At 42.3% G+C, this 20,909-nt stretch overlaps 1 protein-coding gene across 3 annotated transcripts in view; it reads left to right on the top strand.

The window, feature by feature from the left end:
- The first annotated feature begins 10 nt into the window (after positions 1-10).
- RBM45 (RNA binding motif protein 45) overlaps positions 11-20,909 on the top strand; it is a 27,973-nt gene continuing 7,074 nt past the window's right edge. For 2 of the 3 annotated variants that reach the window (XM_045295702.1, XM_045295696.1), the window contains exons 1-9: positions 11-310; positions 5,233-5,355; positions 6,081-6,207; positions 9,062-9,184; positions 10,098-10,277; positions 11,117-11,246; positions 11,422-11,506; positions 11,739-11,902; positions 13,555-13,755. In XM_045295702.1, the coding sequence (XP_045151637.1) occupies positions 11-310; positions 5,233-5,355; positions 6,081-6,207; positions 9,062-9,184; positions 10,098-10,277; positions 11,117-11,246; positions 11,422-11,506; positions 11,739-11,902; positions 13,555-13,747 (1,425 nt within the window). In that variant the 3' untranslated portion in view covers positions 13,748-13,755. Of the gene's footprint in view, positions 311-5,232; positions 5,356-6,080; positions 6,208-9,061; positions 9,185-10,097; positions 10,278-11,116; positions 11,247-11,421; positions 11,507-11,738; positions 11,903-13,554; positions 13,756-16,696; positions 16,947-20,909 lie in introns of those variants that run through there. The other variant, XM_004701453.4, reaches the window with a different exon arrangement.

Genomic DNA, 20,909 nt, shown 5'->3' on the forward strand with positions numbered 1-20,909 from the left:
CCCGGGCGCTATGGACGAAGCCGGCGGCTGTGTGAGCGGCGGGGGCTTCCGGCCGGGCGTCAACAGCCTGGACGAGCCGCCCAACAGTCGCATCTTCCTGGTGATCAGCAAGTACACGCCCGAGTCCGTGCTCCGGGAGCGCTTCTCGCCCTTCGGCGAGATCCAGGACATCTGGGTGGTGCGCGACAAGCACACCAAGGAGTCCAAGGGCATCGCCTTCGTCAAGTTTGCGCGCAGCTCGCAGGCCTGCAGGGCCATGGAGGAGATGCACGGCCAGTGCCTCAGCCCCAACGACACCAAGCCCATCAAGGTGCGGGCGCCCGCGGCTGGGGGTCTCGGGGAGGACCCTGGGGCCACCCCTCCGCCGAGGTTGTGTCCGGAGGAGACGGTGGGAGAAGGGGCTCCAAGAACGTGGGACCCCCGGACCCCCAGGGCGGACCAGCAGTGTGTAGCATTCCCAGGGGAGGGAGGGGCAGGGCGGGGAATGGCTATGGGGAGAGGTTTCTCAGGACCCTCTCCCGCGAGGCCATGCGGGGATAGGGGTGCAGGGGGGCGCGAGACTATCCACCCCTGGCCTCCGGCTGCAAAGCCGGACCTCCCCGTACTTTCCTCCACTGGCTAACGGAGCAGCTCAGAGCCCCCGGCCCCCTCCCCTGCCGTCACGCTTTTCTGGTGGTCTTCCCGCCGATGCCCCCATAGTCGTGCGTAAACATGGATGGCCCTGCTTTGCCTTAGCTAGTTAGGAGACTTCACAACTTTTGCTAAAAGGACGGAGAACCACCTCGATAGGGGCGTTATCTCAGAAATTGGCAAAAAAAAAAAAGTGCATGAAATACGGTTGGGCAGGTGATTACAACTGCTTCATGTTGCTCACACTGCAGTAACCTCCGTGTGTGACGGCGTTGATAGCGTCCATTTGGTGCTGGACACTCCCTGGTCACGGCCACTTTGTCTGGAAAAGAGATCATAGGAAACCGCCCTACGAGTGAAATCATTGTGCTGGGGTGCCTTTGGTATTCTCGAACGATTCTTTGCACCCTTAGGTTCGCCCTGGTGTCGTTTCTTAGTTTGCACACTTAATCTTCTGTCAAATAAAACAAGGCCCCAAGGCCATTTGGAGGCTTATTTGAGATAACCTACACTTTTAGCACAATTCCCAGCACAAGCTGAGCTCTGGATAGATCCCTGCGATTGGTCCGTATCAGCCACGATGTCATTCCTTATGTTCAGGGAGACTGATACTTGCCTAAACTGCGCCCTTCACCTACCCCTAGAAAGAGTTAGTGTGTTACGTTATTGGGGGCTTCTGCAAAAGCATTTCTACCCAACAGCATCGTCTTTTTTTTTTCCTTTCCCTTTTTTCTATTCAGTGCAGAGTTGAGAAGAATATTAATATGGACTCATTTAAGGGGACAATCAAGGTGCGGGTGCTTTATAGGCTAAATCAGAAGTTGACAAGCTTCTTCTGTGACAGGCCAGATCCAATCTCTTGTCCCGTGTTCTTCTTTGATTTTCATAACCGTTTTAAAACGGGAAAACAATTCTTAGTTCAAGGATGATACAAAAGCAGGGGCCGGAGTCTAGCTTTCATCTCCCTTGGCAGGCATGGCTGCCACAGGTTGGTGGAGAGGACTTTGACACTTCTGAGGAACATGACCCCAGAGGCCAGATGGGCAGCCCCAAAGATGACCTTTTTCCTCGATGAAGTATTCACGAGAGAAAGTCCCAACACTAGCAGGCGCCCTTCCTTTTAGCAACCAAGAAATGAAAGTGTTTATTCCCAAAGAGAACTCAAGTGTACGTTTGTTTGACCTTTTGGGGCACTCGAGTTCAGCCCGAGAATTGTTTCTCTGCAGTCTCTCGATAGGGGCTTCAGCAAGCAGTCGCAGCTCATGCTTTCTTCTCCCACAACCAGAGTAGTGTGTTTAGTATCTCTAATTAAGTTAATTTCGCTTTAGAGTGGTTGTGCCTCATGTATTTTGCTTTTGCAAAATCCCAAAGGGTCTACCAGGCACATAGGACTCTGGTACTTCCGGAAGAGATTGTCCAATAAGAATCATACTGTGGACGAGCTATGTTTTCTGGAGAGAAGCGGTAAACTTCAAAAACAGAAAGTTCGTTACAGTCCTAGTGGCAGAGGGGTTGTACATTAGGCTGCGGTCCACAAGGTCGGCATTGAAAGCGCCGGCTTCTCTGAGGGAGGAAGAAGGGCTTCACTCGTGGAGAGTTAGTCTCAGAGACCCACGGGACCCTGCTGCCCTGGCCTGTAGGCTCGTCATGATGAGTCAGCCTCAACTCCATAGCAGTGAGTTGGGGATTTTGATTAGTTGTAGCTTGCTGAGAGGCTCTCTCGTCTAGAGCCCATAGACTTCGAACCTAAAATCTGAACTGGAAATCTTCCATTAGGAGGTTAATTATACATGTCTTGATTATGTGTATATGTACCAACTGAACGCTGTCTGCTTTGTCACATATTTGAAGCATTCCACTCTTATGAAATTTATAAACGTATGATCTCAATCTCTGATAACAATTCTTACCTTTGGCTCCTTTGTTTCCCCATAATGTCTCCCCTTCCTTATGTCTTTCCATATTGATCACACGGATTTCCATATTGATCGTTTATTATTGGCACTTCTAGATAAACTTTCTGGTTGCCATCTTCTTATACTCACATTCTGAGACCTGAGGCAACTCAGGTTGGACCCCCAAAATACAGCCCTTTCTGCTAACATAGTAGCCACAGTTACTTTTGCAGTCAACGGTGTAGTTTAATTGAATATTTAGTTTAACCCCTTTCCAAATAAAAGCCTCCATTTTGCTTTTTGCTCCCCATTTACCAATGCCTCTCACATATATAAGGGGCCTTCAAAAAGTTTGTGGAAAGTTGATATTAATTTTTAATTCCTTTCCATGAACTTTTTAAAGGCCTCTCAAACAGGCTTGGCCACCAGAACTCCAATATGCAGGCTTCTTTGTAACCCTTACACCCTCCACTTCCTCCCCCACACCAAAAACTGCCTACCTTAGAACTTTAAAGGCTGGAGAAGAATCATTTATAGTCGAGACTCCTACAGCTAATGGGGTGGGGGGTGGGGGGGGCAGGCAGCAAGGAAGAATTCCTTTGCTCCGTACTGATGAAAGTCGGAAGCGTGGAAACTCGAGTTGGGGACGGGACTGGGCTACAGGGACTCCTTTGGACTGCTGGGACTGTGCTCGCTCCATCTGGGGCGTGCTTGCACTGGGATGGACTTAAGACGCACTTCACACTCTGCATTTAAGATTCACAGCCTTGGGGACCGCACGTTTCTCATTCACTGTGAAGAAAACAAACAACAAAGCATTTGCCAGCGTAACTGATTTTTAGAAAGAAAAGTAAATGGGCAAGCTTGGCACCAGAGCTAAGACCGAAGTCAAATGGGCCACAGAGCACGTGGAAAGAGAGGGCGCAGAGAGGAACCAGCCAGCGCAGCTGCTCCTTTTGAGGAGAGCCAGGTGGCTGGGCCCGGTGACCTGCCAGACAAGCCAACATCACAGCCCATGCCCCATGGGTGTCCTGGAATCTAACCCATCTGAAGTGAAACCCCTCGGAGAAAGGGAGACAGGGAAGCAGAAGTCTTTTCCTTCCAGAGGCCCCGAGTGAGGGTAGTCTGAGGGCTAGAAGGTTTTTAAAAGCTCAGCAGTGGGGAGGGGCCCAGTGGAAGGCCAGGTGTGAACGCCGAAACTGCTCTGAGAATCAAGAAATGGCAGTAACAAGGAGTTTACAAATTAAAAGGAGATGTGAAGCCTTTCACTTCCTCGTTTTCTCTCGAGAGGAATAAGAGAGCTCAGATGTCTTGGGCAGACCAGCCAGTCCAAGTAGAGATGTACTTCTGTGGAGTGGATAGTCGACACGAGGTAAATCATGGCATTGACACCGAAAAAGTATCTAGTAAAGATCAAGGTGCTCGCTATGAAGTAGAGTTAGGAACCACACCCCAATTAGATACTTTGTATACACGTATATTTTTTATATACAGATATTTATTACATATATGCTCTCCTCCCCCGCCCCCCCCCAAAAAAAGACCACCTTACCGCCATCTAGTGAATTCTGACTCACAGCAATCCTATGATTAGGGTCGAATTGCCACCTGTGAGCTTCCAAGACTAATTTTTTTCTTTTTTTTTTTAATTCATTTTATTGGGGAGGGGGTTCTACAGTTATCATAATCCATACATATATCCATTCTGTCAAGCACATTTGTACATAAATGTCACCATCATAATGTTCTAAACATTTTCTTTCTACTTGAGCCCTTTATATCAGCTCCTCATTTCCCCTTCCCCCAACCTCCTTGATAATTTATCTTTTTTTTTTTCATGTCTTACACTGACCACTGTCTTCCCTTCACCCACTTTTCTGTTGTCCGTCCCCTTGAGGGAGGGGGTTATATATAGATCATTGTGATCGGTTCCCACCTTCCCCTTCCCCTCATGGTATTGCTACTCTCATTATTGGTCCTGAGGGGTTTATCTGTCCTGGATTCCCTGTGTTGGAGTGTTTGTCTATACCAGTGTACATGCTCTGGTCTAGCCAGATTGGTAAGGTAGAATTGAGGTCATGATAATGGGGGAGGGGTGGGAAGAAATCAATAAAGAATTAGAGGAAAGTTGTATGTTGTATCAGTGCTATACTGGCTGGCTCATCTCGTCCTTGTGACCCTTCTGTAAGAGGATGTCCAATTGGCTACAGATGGGCTTTGGGTCTCTACTCCATCCTCCCCCTCATTCAAAATGATTTTATTTTTTTGTTCTGATGCCTGATACCTGATCCCATCAACATCTCATGATCACACAGCCAAGACTAATGACTTATGAGAGTAGAATTGCTGTCTGACAGCCCTAATGAGTTAATTAAGGTTAGATTTTATACTTAGATTTCCTGACTATTGCTTCTGCTAAATAAAAACAAAAAAGTAGAAATACATTTGGAAAAGATAACAAAACAGTGTAGAAACTGGTATTACTTTTAAAGTCACGGAGAAAAAGAAGACTATCATATTGCACTTTACCATGAATCACGCACTAGAGGGCTTCAGAAAGTTCGTGGGAAATTTTCGTTCTCTCGTAATTCCATTTTTCCACAATTTTGAAAGCCCCCTGGTGTAATCATGACATAGGTATACTTAAGGAATAGGAAACCTGGTGGCTGATTTTTCCCCACCTCGTTTCTTGGTCTTTGTTCCTTAGGTTTTCATAGCTCAGTCCAGGTCATCCGGGAGTCATCGAGATGTTGAAGATGAAGAACTTACGAGAATCTTTGTTATGATTCCAAAGTCCTATTCAGAAGAAGACCTACGAGAAAAATTTAAGGTAATCATAGCGTGTGGTCCGCTGCGATCTGGGATACGGTTAGGGTTATTGATATCTGAAAGAAGGATTTTTGAATTAGGTCATTAAATTGAGGGTGGATTATTAATTATCAAGTAGCTCTTTTTAGAACCTTAAATACTTAGCTTAGCAACCCATAGCAATATCATAGCAAGTGAAATTTAAAGATAGGTTAACTTTCTTTTTAGGTATTGGTTTTTGTATGTGGTGATATAAAAACAAACTCACTGCCTTCAAGTTCATGCTGGCTCATAGGGAGCCCCTGTGGGTTGCTGAGATGGGAACTATTTATGGAGGTAGAAAGCCCAGGATTTCTCCCGAGGAGCAGCTGGTGTTTTCGAACTACGGATCATGGGGATGGATCGCAGCCCAATGTGTAACCACTATCCCAGCAGGGCTCCTTACAGCCTTGGAAACCCACAGAGGCAGTTCTTCCCTGCCCTGTAGGGTGGCTGTGAGTCAGAACGGAGTTGATAGCAGTGAGTTTGAGTTTGTTGAGGGCGGGTGTTAAATTACATCATCATTATGGGTTTTTTTGCCTGTTAGTGCCTCATTAGTTTGTACCATTTTGAGTTTAAGTGGCTTTGAATTGTAATTCTACATTCTTTGCAAATAAGAGGCACCCTAAACATACATTTTAAGTTACTTCTTAAAGAATCTATTTGATTATTAATTTTATCTCTCAAATTCTTTATCTTACTTCATAGGTATATGGAGATATCGAGTATTGCAGCATTATTAAGAATAAAGTCACTGGAGAAAGTAAAGGTTTGGGCTATGTACGATACTTAAAACCATCACAAGCTGCCCAAGCAATAGAAAACTGTGATCGAAGTAAGGATGTGTTTGGTTAACGTTGCCAATGCCTTTTTAAAAAAATTCTGATTATTCTGAATAGCTGATTGTAATAACTCACTTTTACTGACAACTCATCTGCAGGGGGTGGGTTACATATGTATAACCTTAAGATGCAAGTTGTTTGGGTTCTATGGTCTCTTTAGCACTCATTGAGACAATCTGTTGAAGAGAAATGTGAACGGCTGTATTACCTGTCATGCTTTGGTTATCTTTTATAAGTGGCTTTTTTTTTCTTAAGTATTTTAGAACATGTGACCATTATAAAAAGATTGATTTACTCCTTTAAATACATATCTATGGTTGACATAAAAATAAAAGGGTTTTACAGTATTTGTTCATATTTGACCTAAACCCTAAATTGAACTAAGTGTAATAATAAACATTTAGGTTAAGGATAGGATTAACAAGATTTGTTGGTATAGGTAATTAAATATACATTGGGTTACTTTTAAGATAGAGTGACATTAATTGGCTCTTCTGCTATTAAAAGTATACATAATGAAGAATAAAAAGGTTGTTTAAAGTTATGCAGAATGTTCTTTACTGTCATTTTTCTGGTTATCTTGACCGTTGGAGGGCGAGCTGTAGCATAATTATATTAGTGGGTTGGGTGGGATTTGCAAAGTCTCCACATGTCAGGAATAGTTACTATTAATCAGTAGAATTCTTAGATACTTTTAAAGTTCATACCAAACGTTTCCCCCAGATCCTTTCAGTTTTATTTGATTCAGTTAGCACTTAATTAAGTACCTATGGTATACTTATCAATGTGTTAAGTAGATGGACTATATGACCAGTCTACCCTTTAGGGGATTTAAAGCTATATTAAATAGGTTAGACCTAGTAAGCCAGAAGACAAAGAATGATAAGTAGAAAGAAAGAAAATGTTTTGTAAAGGATACTGGCAACATATATACAAATAAGCTTGACACAATGGATGAATGGATTGGTAGAAGAGCTGTAAGACCCCCCAATAAAATGATTAAAAACACAAAACAAAACAAAATAAAAATTTAAGCCTCTTTTGAAAGCACAGCACATACCTTATTGTGTTTCCATCCCTTCAAGTATCTGGATGTGTGTTCTCTGGATTATTGATCTGTATTACCATAGACCCTTCATCACAGATACTGCCATTTGTAGTAGACTCAAGAAAAGTTGCCACTTGAAAAAAATATCCAAAAGAGTGTAGTGTCTATCAGCGATGAGGAACAGGTAGAAAGGCCTGCACTAGAAGGAGGCGCACCTTGTACCTGGTGTGGACACGCAGGCAGTGCCGAAGGTGCTTGCTAAGGCACAGAACCAGGTCGAGGACCGCCTGCCCTTAGTACCATGAAGGTAACAACCTGAGGAAGGCATCGTCTTCCTGTAAAGAAACTTAGAAAAGGAACAAATCTGGTTGTATGCTGGAACTAGATTCAAGCCCAGTCCACCTTAGAAATCCTTTCTATATTACTTTTTTAAAAGAACAATAATAAAAACTGTTTTTGAGCAGTTGGTCTGGTAATTTTCTCAGTCATGGATTTCCATAATCCATAATCCCAGCTGCTTGATTATATCCTTTTTAGAGGCAGTGAATACTATGATGATGAAAGCTATAAACCATATCCCTCAAAAAAATTAACCATGTGCCACCGAGCTTCTGTTAGGGTGATGGGAAGATTTGGAGACATACTGGTAATAGTTGTATAACATAATGTATGCAATGTCACTGAACTTAAGATTGAAATGGCAAATATTTTGTTACATATTTACACAATAAATAATTTTTTAAATCTTTTTATTGGGGGCTCTTATAGCTTTTATCACAATCCTTACGTACATCCATTGTGTCAACTACATTTGTACATATGCTGCCATCATCATCCTCAAAACATTTTCTTCCTGCTTTCTACATTTTCTTTCTTTCCCTTGATATCAGCCCCCCTCATTTGCCCCCTCCCCTACTTTCCCTCCCTCATAAACCCTTGAAAATTTTTTCCCGTGTCTTACACCAACCGCTGTCTCCCTTCACCCACTTTTCTGTTGTCCATCCCCCTAGGAAGGGGTTATATGTAGATCATTGTGATAGGTTCCCCCCTTCTTGCCCCACCTCCTTACCCTCCTGGTATCTCTATTCTCATTATTGGTCCTAAGGGGTTTATCTGTCCTGGATTCCCTGTGTTGCGAGCTCTTATCTGTAGCAGTGTGCATCCTCTGGTCTAGTCAAATTTGTGAGGTAGAATTGAGGTCATGATGGGGGGGAGGGTGTGGGGAGGAAGCATTAAAGAACTAGAGGAAAGTTGTGTGTTTCAACCGTGCTATACTGTACCAACAATAAATTTTAAAATATTCAATACTCGTGTTGTGTGTGTGTGTGTGTGTGTCAATGCTTTAGCTTTTTGTCTAAGTTTCAAAAGCAGTGCACGGAACCATCCCACCTGAGACCCCGGATTAAGAGCCTGGAATCCAGAGGCAAGGGACCCTGTTAAAGGGCTATTGTAATGCATTTTAAAAGGCAGCATCTTGAGAGCAGGTTGGATGTGAAGAAGCCCTGTAGGGTCTTGATGCTGAGCCAGGGAGAGTGTATGGTGGTGTCATCTGTTGTAGGGGCGGTTTGAAGGATAGCATAGAATTGTCCATCTTTTGTGACTACATTGACCCATAATTTGGGGTACTTGTTGCTGCTTCTTTATACTTCGCCATCTTCCAGAAAGCAAAGAATTCGGAGATGGCTGTGGCTTAAATTTTGTTATGTACTGCTGTCATGCTGAGTGAAGCACCAGCAATCCCCTGAAGTGTGGATTCACGGATTCTTCCCTCCTCTCTGTCCCTGTGTGTCACCCCCCAGGCTTTAAGGCTATCTTGGCTGAACCTAAGAATAAAGCGTCTGAATCTTCTGAACAAGATCATTACAATAGTATGAGGCAAGAGTCTCTGGTGCATGAGCCGAGAGTCAATATGTTTCCATTTGGTAAGTGGACGCCCATTACTTTAGTAATTTAAGTAATACATGCAGTCTGAATTGTTTTTTGAAAAACGATCCTTCCATCACATAGTGAATATTTTAAATATAGTTGTTTTTCTTTGGAAGTTGGTGATGATTCTTAATATTCATACCATTTGACACCTAAATTGAACTTATTTTCTATTATATTTTGTCTGTGTGTAATTATATAAATATTAAATTGTGCCCCTGCCTCTCGCTCTGTATGAGTTCTAAAGTTTTATCCCGAAACCATTACTGCTGTAAAATGAGGGCTAGAGAAGGAAGATCAATGACAAGTGTCGTTAAGAAACTACAAGGGAGAAATGCATGATGAAACATGTAGTCTGTGGAGAGAGCTTAGCATATTTTGGCAAGCTTGCTTTCAGCTGCGATGCTTGTCGTATTGTGCAGCTTTGTAACGCAGACCTTCTTCCTGTGAAGTTCGCCTGGGCATTTGCTCGTGTGTGGCAGTGTTGGACAGGAGCGGGCGAGGAGAGGCTATCTAGTTGGCCCTTCATCTCTTTGGGTGGTGCTTCTCCCCAAGACTAGCTCACCACCAGCAAGTCGATTCTGATCCAGTGACCCTGTAGGACCCGGTAGAGCTGTCCCTGTGGGCTTCCACAACTAACTCCTTAGGGGAGTAGAAAGCCTGGTCTTTCCTTCTTCCGAGGAGCGGCTAGTAGTTCTGATCTGCTAACCTTGAGGTTAGCAGCCCAAAGCGTAACCCACCACACCACCAGGCCTCCTCTGCTCACCCAGAGCACAGACAAACTGCAGTGTCTGTGTTCATTGTGACAGACTTCGTAAAAGTTCATCTTACTTCTTAGTTCCTAAAATGTTACGTGAATTCTTGAATGTGTAGACACTTGAAGATTTATCATTTTACGTATTGTTGCAGAACAACAATCTGAGTTCTCAGGTTTTGAAAAGAATGACAGCAGAGGCCAGGAAGCCATCTCCAAACGCTTGTCGGTTGTCTCAAGGGTCCCTTTCACAGAAGAGCAGCTTTTCAGCATTTTTGATATAATACCGGGACTGGAGTATTGTGAAGTTCAACGAGATCCCTACTCAAATTATGGTAACATGATAAATGACTTCTCCCCAATGCCACTTTTTTTCAGGGGGGGGTGGTGGGTGTTGTCGGATAAGTAATATGACAAGAGTTTTCTGTGTCTGTTCACTGCCTAAAACACTGTTTTAGAGTCTTTCAGACACGGTGATGCTTTAGCAACCAACCCTCTAGAACACCATCTCTTTATGTGGTTATGTACTTCAGTGTATGTAGAGAGAGCGTTCCTTATTTCCAGCCGCTCCACAAAGATCCATCAGGCCTCGGCCTCAGCTGTATTGATTAACGCTGGGCAAAGCTATTGAGCCCTTAGGGTTTCTTCCCAGCCCCGCGTCCTTTTGTTTAAACTTTACTTTCTTCAATGAAATCCTCCTTTCATTGCAAGCCTCCAGATGCCCTTCTCACTACTTCTTCCCGGCTCTTAATAGAACCTAGGCTTTATATCAGCCACTTGATCTAGTTAATTGATTAAGCCCATTAACTCTTATGACCTTACTCCATCTGTTTTTAAGCATTGTGACTTTGAATTTCAAAATAGATCCCCAAAACTAAAAATGTTAGAAGTACCGATGCATAGGTAAATCAATAAGTGTCCTAGAAAAGCCAGTTTCCTAAAATGAAATTATTGGACAGTACATAGACAAATGATCTCATTTTCCTTAGTATATCAAGTTCAGATTTCCACCTAAATTTCTAAGAACTCAGCTGTTGAATCCATATGTAACAGAACTTTTTTTTTCTGGGACATTTGACAGGGTTGCTATGAGTTGTAATCTACTCGACAACACAAGCCTTAGGAAAGCCACCAGCGTCCTTTTAAACCATGTGTATTTTCTACTTCCCTGCAGGTCATGGGGTGGTTCAGTATTTTAATGTAGCATCAGCTATTTATGCAAAATACAAGTTACATGGCTTTCAGTACCCTCCTGGAAATCGCATCGGTGTTTCCTTCGTTGACGATGGGAGCAATGCTACAGAGTAAGTACCATTCCAGGAGCGTTCAAAGCCAAGCTTTGAACGGACATGTTTGTGACGTGAAAAATTAAAAATAGAAAACAATTGGCCTCTCAGGTAAGGAAGTCACACAGAAAAAATTCATGTTAAGCAACTGAATATTTCTAGTTTTCTGTCAATTATCAGTCATTATCTCCAGTCTCCTTAGAAAAATGGCGACGCAGATGGTAGCGGCCCAGCTGGCATCGATGGTGTGGAATAACCCGAGTCAGCAGCAGTTTCTGGTAAGCAGCCAGGAATTCCACTGTCATCGACATTGGTAGTGTGAAAAAGTGACCCTTGCTAATTATCTAGATAAGAAAATGTTCAGCACTAGGATGAACGGTATCACCATGATACCAATGCATGTGTGTATATATAGTTGCCGTACCTAGATAATTGTCCTCTGTTTCAGTTGCTACAACACCCTAAACTGTGGTTTTTCTTTTTCCATTGCTCCACCCAATGTTTCCACAGCAATTTGGTGGAAGTTCTGGATCACAATTGCCTCAAATCCAAACAGATGTTGTACTTCCATCTTGCAAGAAAAAAGCCCCTCCTGAAACCACTGTGAAAGAAAGGCTTTTTATTGTCTTCAATCCTCACCCTTTACCCTTAGACGTACTAGAGGATATATTCTGGTAAGATTTTTCTTCCATAAAGCCCTGCTTGATGGTATCATTTATTTGAACCAGTTACTTAAGCATTCTCAGTCTTGAAACTCCCTATGTTCACTTCCTATCAAGTAGAGCTTAGCCTGTGATTTAAAAATCCCCTTGCTTGTAGCAGCTTAAAACATTTATTATCATTTGCTTCTTGTTTGATCAGGTACGCATCTTAAGTCTCCACACAGCAATGACTGTTACTTTTTGTTTTGAAACTGTTGTAATAAGTTATATGCCTGGGGTGGGCAAGTGATGTGCCTTGATAGATAACATCTGCATTTGCCTGTGTTTCCACTTGAATTTTTCTCACATACCTTTACCTTTGGAGTTATATGTAATTCAACTGAACATCCTTAATGTAATTTACTAAATATCTTCTCTTTTCCTAGCAGTCTTTGGATGTTGTAGGGGATAGGTACTGTCTTTAAGAATTTTATAATTGCATTAAATAAGCAATGGTTTGACTACAGGAAATATATAATAGATGAGAAAAAATATATATCTAATAAGTAAGAAAGAGGGGAAGAAGGTTCTTGTTCATTTCCTTGTTTTTGATGTAACTATTTCCCTAACTTTTCTTATTTGATTTTTTTCACTTTTGCTGTCCAACAATGGCAGTGAGTTAAAAAGTTAGATCGGACATTTATTGAGGTGCTGTAAAAATGGTCAGGGAGTGGTTCTAGCATTTTGGCCTTTATTTAACTAATTCATATCCTGAACTTGTCTGTGCCAGGCACTATGTCAAATACTAAGGACACTTAAGTAAATAAACACAACATAAGCAGGAGATTATAGCCATTGCCCTCCTTACCGTTGATTTCATGTGGGAGACAAACAGGAAATCGCAATTTGGTGAGATTGGTGCTATGGTAAGGCACCTAGCCCTTACCCAATGCCATGGAGTTGATGCCAATGCACAGCGACCCTTCAGCACCCAGTCGAACTGCCCCAGAGAGTCTGGGGAGTACTTGGGAAGGGCACCTCACTAGGAAACGCTGAGAAGGCTTCCTGAAAGAAGCAATGTGTACTAGGAGATCTGAAGAACACAATCTCCGGGGGAGAAGCAGAGGAAGCTATTAAAGTATTGAGACGCGCACACCATTGTGAGAATGGACCCCATCGAGAAAGGCTCCAAAGCTGTTGTAGGAGTTTGTCCTTTCCCCGGGAGGCCCTGGGGAGCTGCTGAGGGGGTTATTACGGGAATACAGGGTTAGATTTGTGCTTTAGAAAGGCCAGTCCTAGAAGACTGGATACGGGATTTGGGAGCGAAAAGGCTAGAAGTCGGGGCATAGTGAAGGAGGTCTTAAGAGCCATGAAGGAAAGCCTGATGGCGGCCTGGTGAAGGAAGACGGCTGCGTGCGTGCGAGAAGGGAGGGATGGAGGAGATGTTCAAGAAGATTGACATTGACCGATTTGTAAATAAACCTGTTACAATTTTCTGGACAATGCAAGCATTTGGCTTTTTAAAAAATAATAAATTTATTGGGGGTGGGGGCGGGAAGAAGATTGGCATGAATTGGCAGCTGGACATGGAAAGAGGAGTGAAAAAGGAGCCCAGAATGTACCCCAAGTTCTAGGCCTGGTCATCCGTGTTTATCAGTTTCTGTTGGTTCTCTACTTTGTTTCAGCCGTTTTGGGAACCTGATCGAAGTTTACCTCGTGTCAGGGAAAAACGTGGGGTATGCCAAGTACGCAGATCGAGTCAGCGCTAATGATGCCATTACGACTTTACACGGGAAGATCCTGAATGGGGTCCGGCTCAAAGTGATGCTGGCGGATTCCCCACGAGAAGAATCTAACAAACGGCAAAGAACGTACTGATTCCCGAGGTAAGTCCTTTGGCTAAGCAAGAAAGCCCGGGCTGAGCAGTGTGGGCAGGAGGGGTGCACAGGCACACCGGTACTCGCTGATAGCTCACTGCTTAGGGCTCTCCTGGTTCATTAAAAACCCGGGGGACTGAAACTCGGCTGATAGAGCTGCAGCCCCAGTTAATTTTTTAATACATATTGTTTGGTCTTTTCTTGAATTAAACTAAGAAATCTTTTTACCACATACTGCATATGTGTTTTTACCCTTCTATAAAATAAAATCCTTTCAATTACAAAATGAGACTAAAACATTTTGGTTTTGGTTTTGAGAATGTCTTCTTCATTGAGGATTGGACAGTATACACCGTGCTTGCATAAGCTTTAACTTGAAGATATGTCTAAATATTTTTGTACTTGCAGAATTTTTGCCTGTATGAGTTGAGGTAATTTCTAACAGTCCTGAAGAGCATGTTGGCTTCTCACTAGTAAGCTGACCAGTGGTGATCTATCACAGTCAGACCATTGATCTAAGTGTTGGCAGTGTCTAGACTGGTGTTGGTGAGTTTGGCGCTGAAAATCCCTTCAGAAAGTTTCTCATGCACGGATATGTGTATAAAACATAGAGGGGTTTTTGGAACCTGACCAAAGTGTTTGCTATCTACTATATAGGGTGATATACCCAGCCATCTGAATTTCTCATACTGGTTCTTAAAATTCTAATTTTTAATTTCTTTTTTTGTGTGTGACAGTTTGTATTACTGTGGTTTGGGGAAACATTCTTTAAAGTTAAAAATGTGCAACTCTACTTTTTATTTTCTAAACTAATTCTGGGTTTCAAGGGAAGCTGAGCGTTTGTCCCCACATACCACCTTCCCAGGTTCACCACGAATCAAATGGCAGCAGTTGGCAGCCCTTTCAGCTCGCTTTGAAAGGATGCATGAACGCCTCTGCCTTGTCTCCAGCTCTCTGTCTCTTGATCAGTGTTCGAGCTGACCACTGTCAGAGTAGACTGGCTCAGGCCGTGACACTGACGGCCCTCTTCTCCAAGGAAGCAAGTCAGGGGATTATGATTATTCCTCCTCCAGAGAAGTGTCCCTTGGGGCCAGTGTAAAGTCTTCCAATTTAGAAATGTTTTATTAGTGATGGAAGTCTCTCTCATATATTGTTTAGTCATTTAATCCTAGAAATAGTAAGCTCCCAGAGGGGGGAAATATAAAATATTTTGTTTAGTAAAGCAGTCTTTTGGTGTCTACAAATAGTTAAGAACTCAACTCTATTTGGAGAAATTGTACTCTAAAATAACCCCCAAAGAGTGTTTATTCCGGTCTCTGAATTTTCCAGAGTTATGGATTAAGAATTAATTATTGGTTGTATTCAAAGAATGTCTGTCCTTAAAAGGGGACAATCATTGTCTTTTAGTAGCAAAAAAAATGTATAAATGACAGTAATTGAGGGATTCTTTATGTGGAAAAAAATTAGTGATTCTTTACATGGAAAAAATTTTTAAAAACTAGTGGGTTGGACTTCCAGCTCTGGCTCTGTTTGGGCTGATCTCTCCACTTTTTCAGGCCCAATTTTTATAGGGTTCTTGAGAGAGAAGGGGTCAACAAAGTTCCCTGTGAAGTTAACCAAGCTTTGCAGGTTTCACGATCAAACATTTTCATCGGTAATGTCCGAGAAAGCACTGACTTTGTCATCTCATCCAAAGTACTGCAGTTCAAATGGTCAGAAACTCAGAGATTACTGACACGCAAAAAGGGAGCACTGGTGCCATGGTTATTGCTCGGCCGATAGCCACAGGTCAGTGGATCAAACCCCCCTGCTGCTCCACAGAGACAGCTGCAGGGTTTGTGTCCGTGAGGATTACAGCTAGAACATTGTGGGGGTTCTTCTCTGTCAGAGTCCGCAGTGTGTAACAGCGTGACAGAAGGCCGCCTCATGGCCAGATGGTGCTACGAGAACTGAAAATGTTAATAACTCCTCCTCCCCCTGAAAAAGGATGTGCCTTCTCCATTCACTCTGTTAGGAATTCCACGTTCTTTGGCATGGCCAGACATGAAAATATAAATGTGGTACTTTCCCACGATTGGCCTGTTGCTCAGGGCCAGCATAGGGTGAGGTCATATTAGTAGTGTAAAGTGGTGATTTGGGTGTACTGTGGGTAAGAAAAAGTAGAAGTTAAACGCTGGACTGCTGACTGTGCAAGGTCGGCAGTTGGAAACCACCAGTGGCCCCAGAGGAGGCTTTCTGCCCCTGTAAAGAATGACAGCCAGTAAGACCCACGGGCAGGTCCTCCCAATCCTGTAGGGTTTCTGTGCGGCTGACAAAGCACAATGGCAATGAGTTTGGGTTTTCTGAAAATTGCAAGACTGGTTTTGAATGTTTCCTAGCCGCAGCTCTTCGGTTTACCAGGGGCTCCGTCAGGAGATTCTTGCTCCTGTTGCTATGCTAACTATGTATCTGGCATTAAGATGGCATAACATCACATGAAAGACTTTGCCAGTTTGAACGTGCTTTGGATCACTGCTGTGTTCTTGGAAGAGTCTTTCCTCTTAGTTTCTGAAGACTGAGCCTAGGAGTAAAGGAAGGCGCTCCTGCGGGATAGGAGAAGAAAGAAACTGGTTGGAGAGTAACATTTTGAAATGGGAAAGTTTTCATGGAGGTAGGCCAGTGTACAAATACATTTCTCTCCCCATTTGAGGAAAGTCCAAGTTTGACATTCCAGAGCATTCTGATGTTGTAGTAACTCACAGTGTCCTTCCTCCAGCAATTCAGTGCCTGCGTGGACCCTTGTCTAAGTCCGTTTGGTTTTGCTTATTTGGGAGCATTTCTGATTGAGAAAGCAGGTAACTTCCGGTACAGTGAACTAAAGGAACCCTTAGGAAATGTTAGGAATACTGTGCACAAGAGCTGTTTCCTTCCAGGTGATGATTTTCATGCTTGTGTTGTGTTCTTTCTGCAGAACAGAGACTAGATAATGACATAGCCCTCAGCTGACTGACTGAGAATGTGACTGGACGCACTCCCTGGGGACAGTGACAGCTTTTTTTCATATAACCCGAGAGTCTGTGCACAGCATTGTTTTGTCTGGGGTCAGGGATTGCTGACATGTATTGTTTTTTTTAATCCACACATTAATGCTAAAATTTATAGTTGTTTCATAGACCAATATGCTGTTATATGTAGCAGAAATAAAATTTTTTTTTGCTGAACTAAGTCATGCCTTATTTATGTGAAAGCTGAAAAATAAGAAAAAATAAGTAGTGTTTAGAATTTGACTAAGTGACAGATTTTCTTGATTTTGAGATGCGCCTGCTTTTGCATTTCACTGCTTCTGATATTGGAAATTGTGTGTCATCGTGTAACTGGCCACCTTTTCCCTTTCGTAGTGCACATAAATTAAAGGTGCTGCTTTAAATCCGTTGCATCTTAGAGTCAATAAAATATGGTAATTGCGCTCAGTCTATGCGTGCATATTAATTACACATACCCTAAGAGCAGAGTCAAAAGACTTACTATCAAAGTTATGGCTGATAACAAGTTTAACTAAATGATAACAGCTTTGCCCATAGACATCTTTCTCTTATAAATACAGAAATAAAATACTCCAAAAATAAACATGTAAACAATTTTCAAGACATACTACGATACAAGGTGTAACCATTTCTCAATTAAAGAGCAAAGTTTTCATTAGAAACCCAGTTTCCCTCTATTTTAAGATTTCTTACCAGCTCTTGCGGTGAACAGTATTCATTGAAATATCACATCTAAATCAAGCTCTTGGCACCTTACCAAATAAAAAGGTATTTGTGGTAGTGTACTATTGTTAAAACATCACTTTCTTTGCATTGGTGGAATATTTTGCAGGAAATAAAAGTGTGTTGTAGCGAGACAATTGAAAGTATATAAAAAATAAAACTTTATATATATTTTAAAAAAGAACCATCACTTCATTGCCCCATGCCTAGCGCATTTTGTGTTAAATAATCAAAAGATTAAATTCATGAAACAGAGCAGTTCCATCTTATCTTACCATTAAAAAAATTCAGTTCTTTGGATCAGTAATTTTACTGGAATTTTAGTAAATTCCAGTAAAAATTATCATACCTGTCTTGTCAGGTACAACTTAACAATAATTGAACCAAGTCCCTTTCTTTGGACCAAAGGACATACTTAAATGAAAGTAAATTTTCTTTAAAAATCAAAACCTAAATTTTGAGGCAAGAGATTAATTAGTATTTATTTGGCACACACTGTCTGCGCACACAGTAATTTTCACAGGCGGAAATTTAATTGGTCTTAAAAGTTACCTAGCTCTGTCACCCAAGTCATGCTTTCCAGTACCTCAGGAACATTCCCTCCCGGTCATTAAACAATGCAAAAGCAAAGTGACCTGAGAGGAACACTGGTTTTTCTACCAGAGTCTTTGCATTTTTGGTTAGCCCTCATAATTGAGGTAAAATCTAATTGTGTTCAGTTTCCACCCATTAGTCTTACGTTTTTCTCTGGGCTCATAGAAGTTGCATCTCTCGCATGGTAGCTATCATATACACTGAGTTTGCTGTTGAGATTAAATACTCCAATTTCTCCTGCATGTATCGGCCTGGTTCACCAAACAGTTATGATTTCCCCATGAAGTTCCTCCTACAGCTTTCTTCCCTCAAGCCCCTCTTAGAAGTTCCAAAGACCCTTGCATGACATCTCCCTTCTTACCTACAAAACTCTGATTTTTCGGTGCAGTCTACTGTTTTACGTTCTCTTTCCCTGTGACCTCAACGAGCCATCACTGTGCATTTAAGTTTCATCTCAGTCATTTAGTTGTGTTACTGTCCTATTTGGAAGTTGATCCCTCAAACTAAAAGTGAGAGTCTTGTATTCCTTAAAACGAAGAAATTCTAGAACCTGCGGAAAAACATCTAGCAAGCCAGTGTCTTTTTTTTTTTTTAACATTTTATTAGGGGCTCATACAACTGTTATCCCAATCCATACACACATCAATTGTGTAAAGCGCATTTGTACATCATTTCTCAAAACATTTTCTCTCCACTTAAACCCCCGACATTAGGTCCTCATTTTTCCCCTCCCTCCCCGCTCCCCCCTCCCTCATGAGCCCTCTATAGTTTATAAATGGGTATTTTGTCATATCTTGCCCTGTCCGACGTCTCCCCTCACCCACCTTTCGGTTGTCTGTCCCCCAGGGAGGAGGTCACACACAGTTCCTTGTAATCGGTTCCCTCTTTCCTACCCACTCTCCCTTTACCCTCCCTGTTACTCCACTCACACCACTGGTCCTGTAGGGCTCATCCATCCTGGATTCCCTGTATTTTCAGTTCCTATCTGTACCAGTGTACCTCCTCTGGTCCAACCAGACTTGCAAGATAGAATTCGAGTCATGGTAGTGGGAGCGGGGAGGAAACCTTTAGGAACTAGAGGAAAGTTGTATTTCTCATCGTTGCTACATCGCACCCTGACTGGCTCGCCTCCTCCCCGAGACCCCTCTGCAAGGGGATCTCCAGTACAAGCCAGTGTCTTATGTTTTCATCGACACCTTTCCTTCTCAAAGGCACCTGGAGCATAAGAACATGACACATGGATATGTCTGTGTCAGTTATTAAGCCGTTCAGTGAGTATACTACATTTTTTATAAGGTACACAGCTATTTAAAAAGGGACGGGTTGAAAAAAAATTTTTTTTAAATAAAAAGGGACGGGTTGATAAACAGTCGTGCTCATTAAATTCTCAAATATATGGTTCAGATAATAACATTTAAAATAAAACCTAATCAAAACGTGCTTGTAAATCATTGACTCCAGTTCTGTGTGGGTAGTTTACAGGAGCTCAAAACAGATGTAAAAGGTGCTACGTCTAGAACACCCTCTCCCAAACTATATTCTTTTGAAATACCAGTGCCTTGTGATGTGTGGTTGAATGTTCCTTGTGAAAAAAGTTCTCATGGCCAAATACATTTAGAAAGTGTTCAGTTTATATTGTTACATAGGATTCTTGACCTTGGAATGCCTCAGAGCTGTTAGTATGTTCATGGATATCATGAATCCAAGAGAGGGCTACACTATGCACTGGTTCCAATTTCATCTGACCTGTGACATGTTTTTGGAGGACTACTACTAGTGATGCTAATGTTCTAAGGAATTACCTTTTAGGAAAGAAGATTCTTTCCAAATTTTTTTCAGTTGTAAGGCATGATTTTTTTTAGTTGAATCTGTTTTCTTTCTTTTTTTTTAAATCATTTTATTGGGGGCTCATACAACTCTTATCACAATCCATACGTACATCAGTTGTGCAAAGCACATTTGTACATTCATTGTCCTCATCATTCTCAAAACATTTGCTCTCCACTTAAGCCCCTGGCATCACCTCCTCATTTTTCCCCTCCCAGCCCCATTCCCTCATGAACTCTTGATAATTTATAAACTACTATTATTTTGTCATATCTTACACTGCCCAATGTCCGCCTTCACCCACTTTTCTGTTGTCCGTGCCCCAGGGAGGAGGTTATATGTAGATCCTTGTAATCGGTTCCCCCTTTCCACCCCACCCTCCCTCCACCCTCCCAGTATCGCCACTCTCACCATTGGTCCTGAAGGGATTATCTGCCCTGGATTCCCTATGTTTCCAGTTCCTATCTGTACCCATGTGCATCGTCTGGTCTAGCCAGATTTGTCAGGTAGAATTGGGATCATGATAGTGGGGGGGAGAAGTGGGGCAAGAATTTAGGAACTAGAGGAAAGTTGTATGTTTCATCATTGCTACACTGCACCCTGACTGGCTCGTCTCCTCCCCACGACACTTTCATAAGGGGATGCCCAGTTTCCTACAGATGGGCTTTGGGTATGGATTGTGATAAGAGTTGTATGAGCCCCCAATAAATGATTAAAATACAAAACATTCAACTCAAAAATATTTTTTTTACAAGATTGGTTGAACTTTTTTATCCTACATCGGGCAAAAAGTTAATAAAAAATATTAAGAAAATTGCTACTCTAAACCTTTAAATTTTTTCCAAAGTTTGTTTGATTTTAGATGGAATCTTACTAAAAATTAATGAAATAATGGAAACAAGAAGTAAGGATTCTACCACTAGGTGGTGATAAACCTTTCCACTCAAAAACCAGTGTAATTTTCAACTGCTGTTTCCATGATTCTTGGGGGGGGGG

This window comes from Echinops telfairi, unplaced genomic scaffold (assembly GCF_000313985.2).
Source record: "Echinops telfairi isolate 266 unplaced genomic scaffold, ASM31398v2 ScPeMD7_3;HRSCAF=10, whole genome shotgun sequence".
Classification (NCBI taxonomy): Eukaryota; Metazoa; Chordata; class Mammalia; order Afrosoricida; family Tenrecidae; genus Echinops; species Echinops telfairi.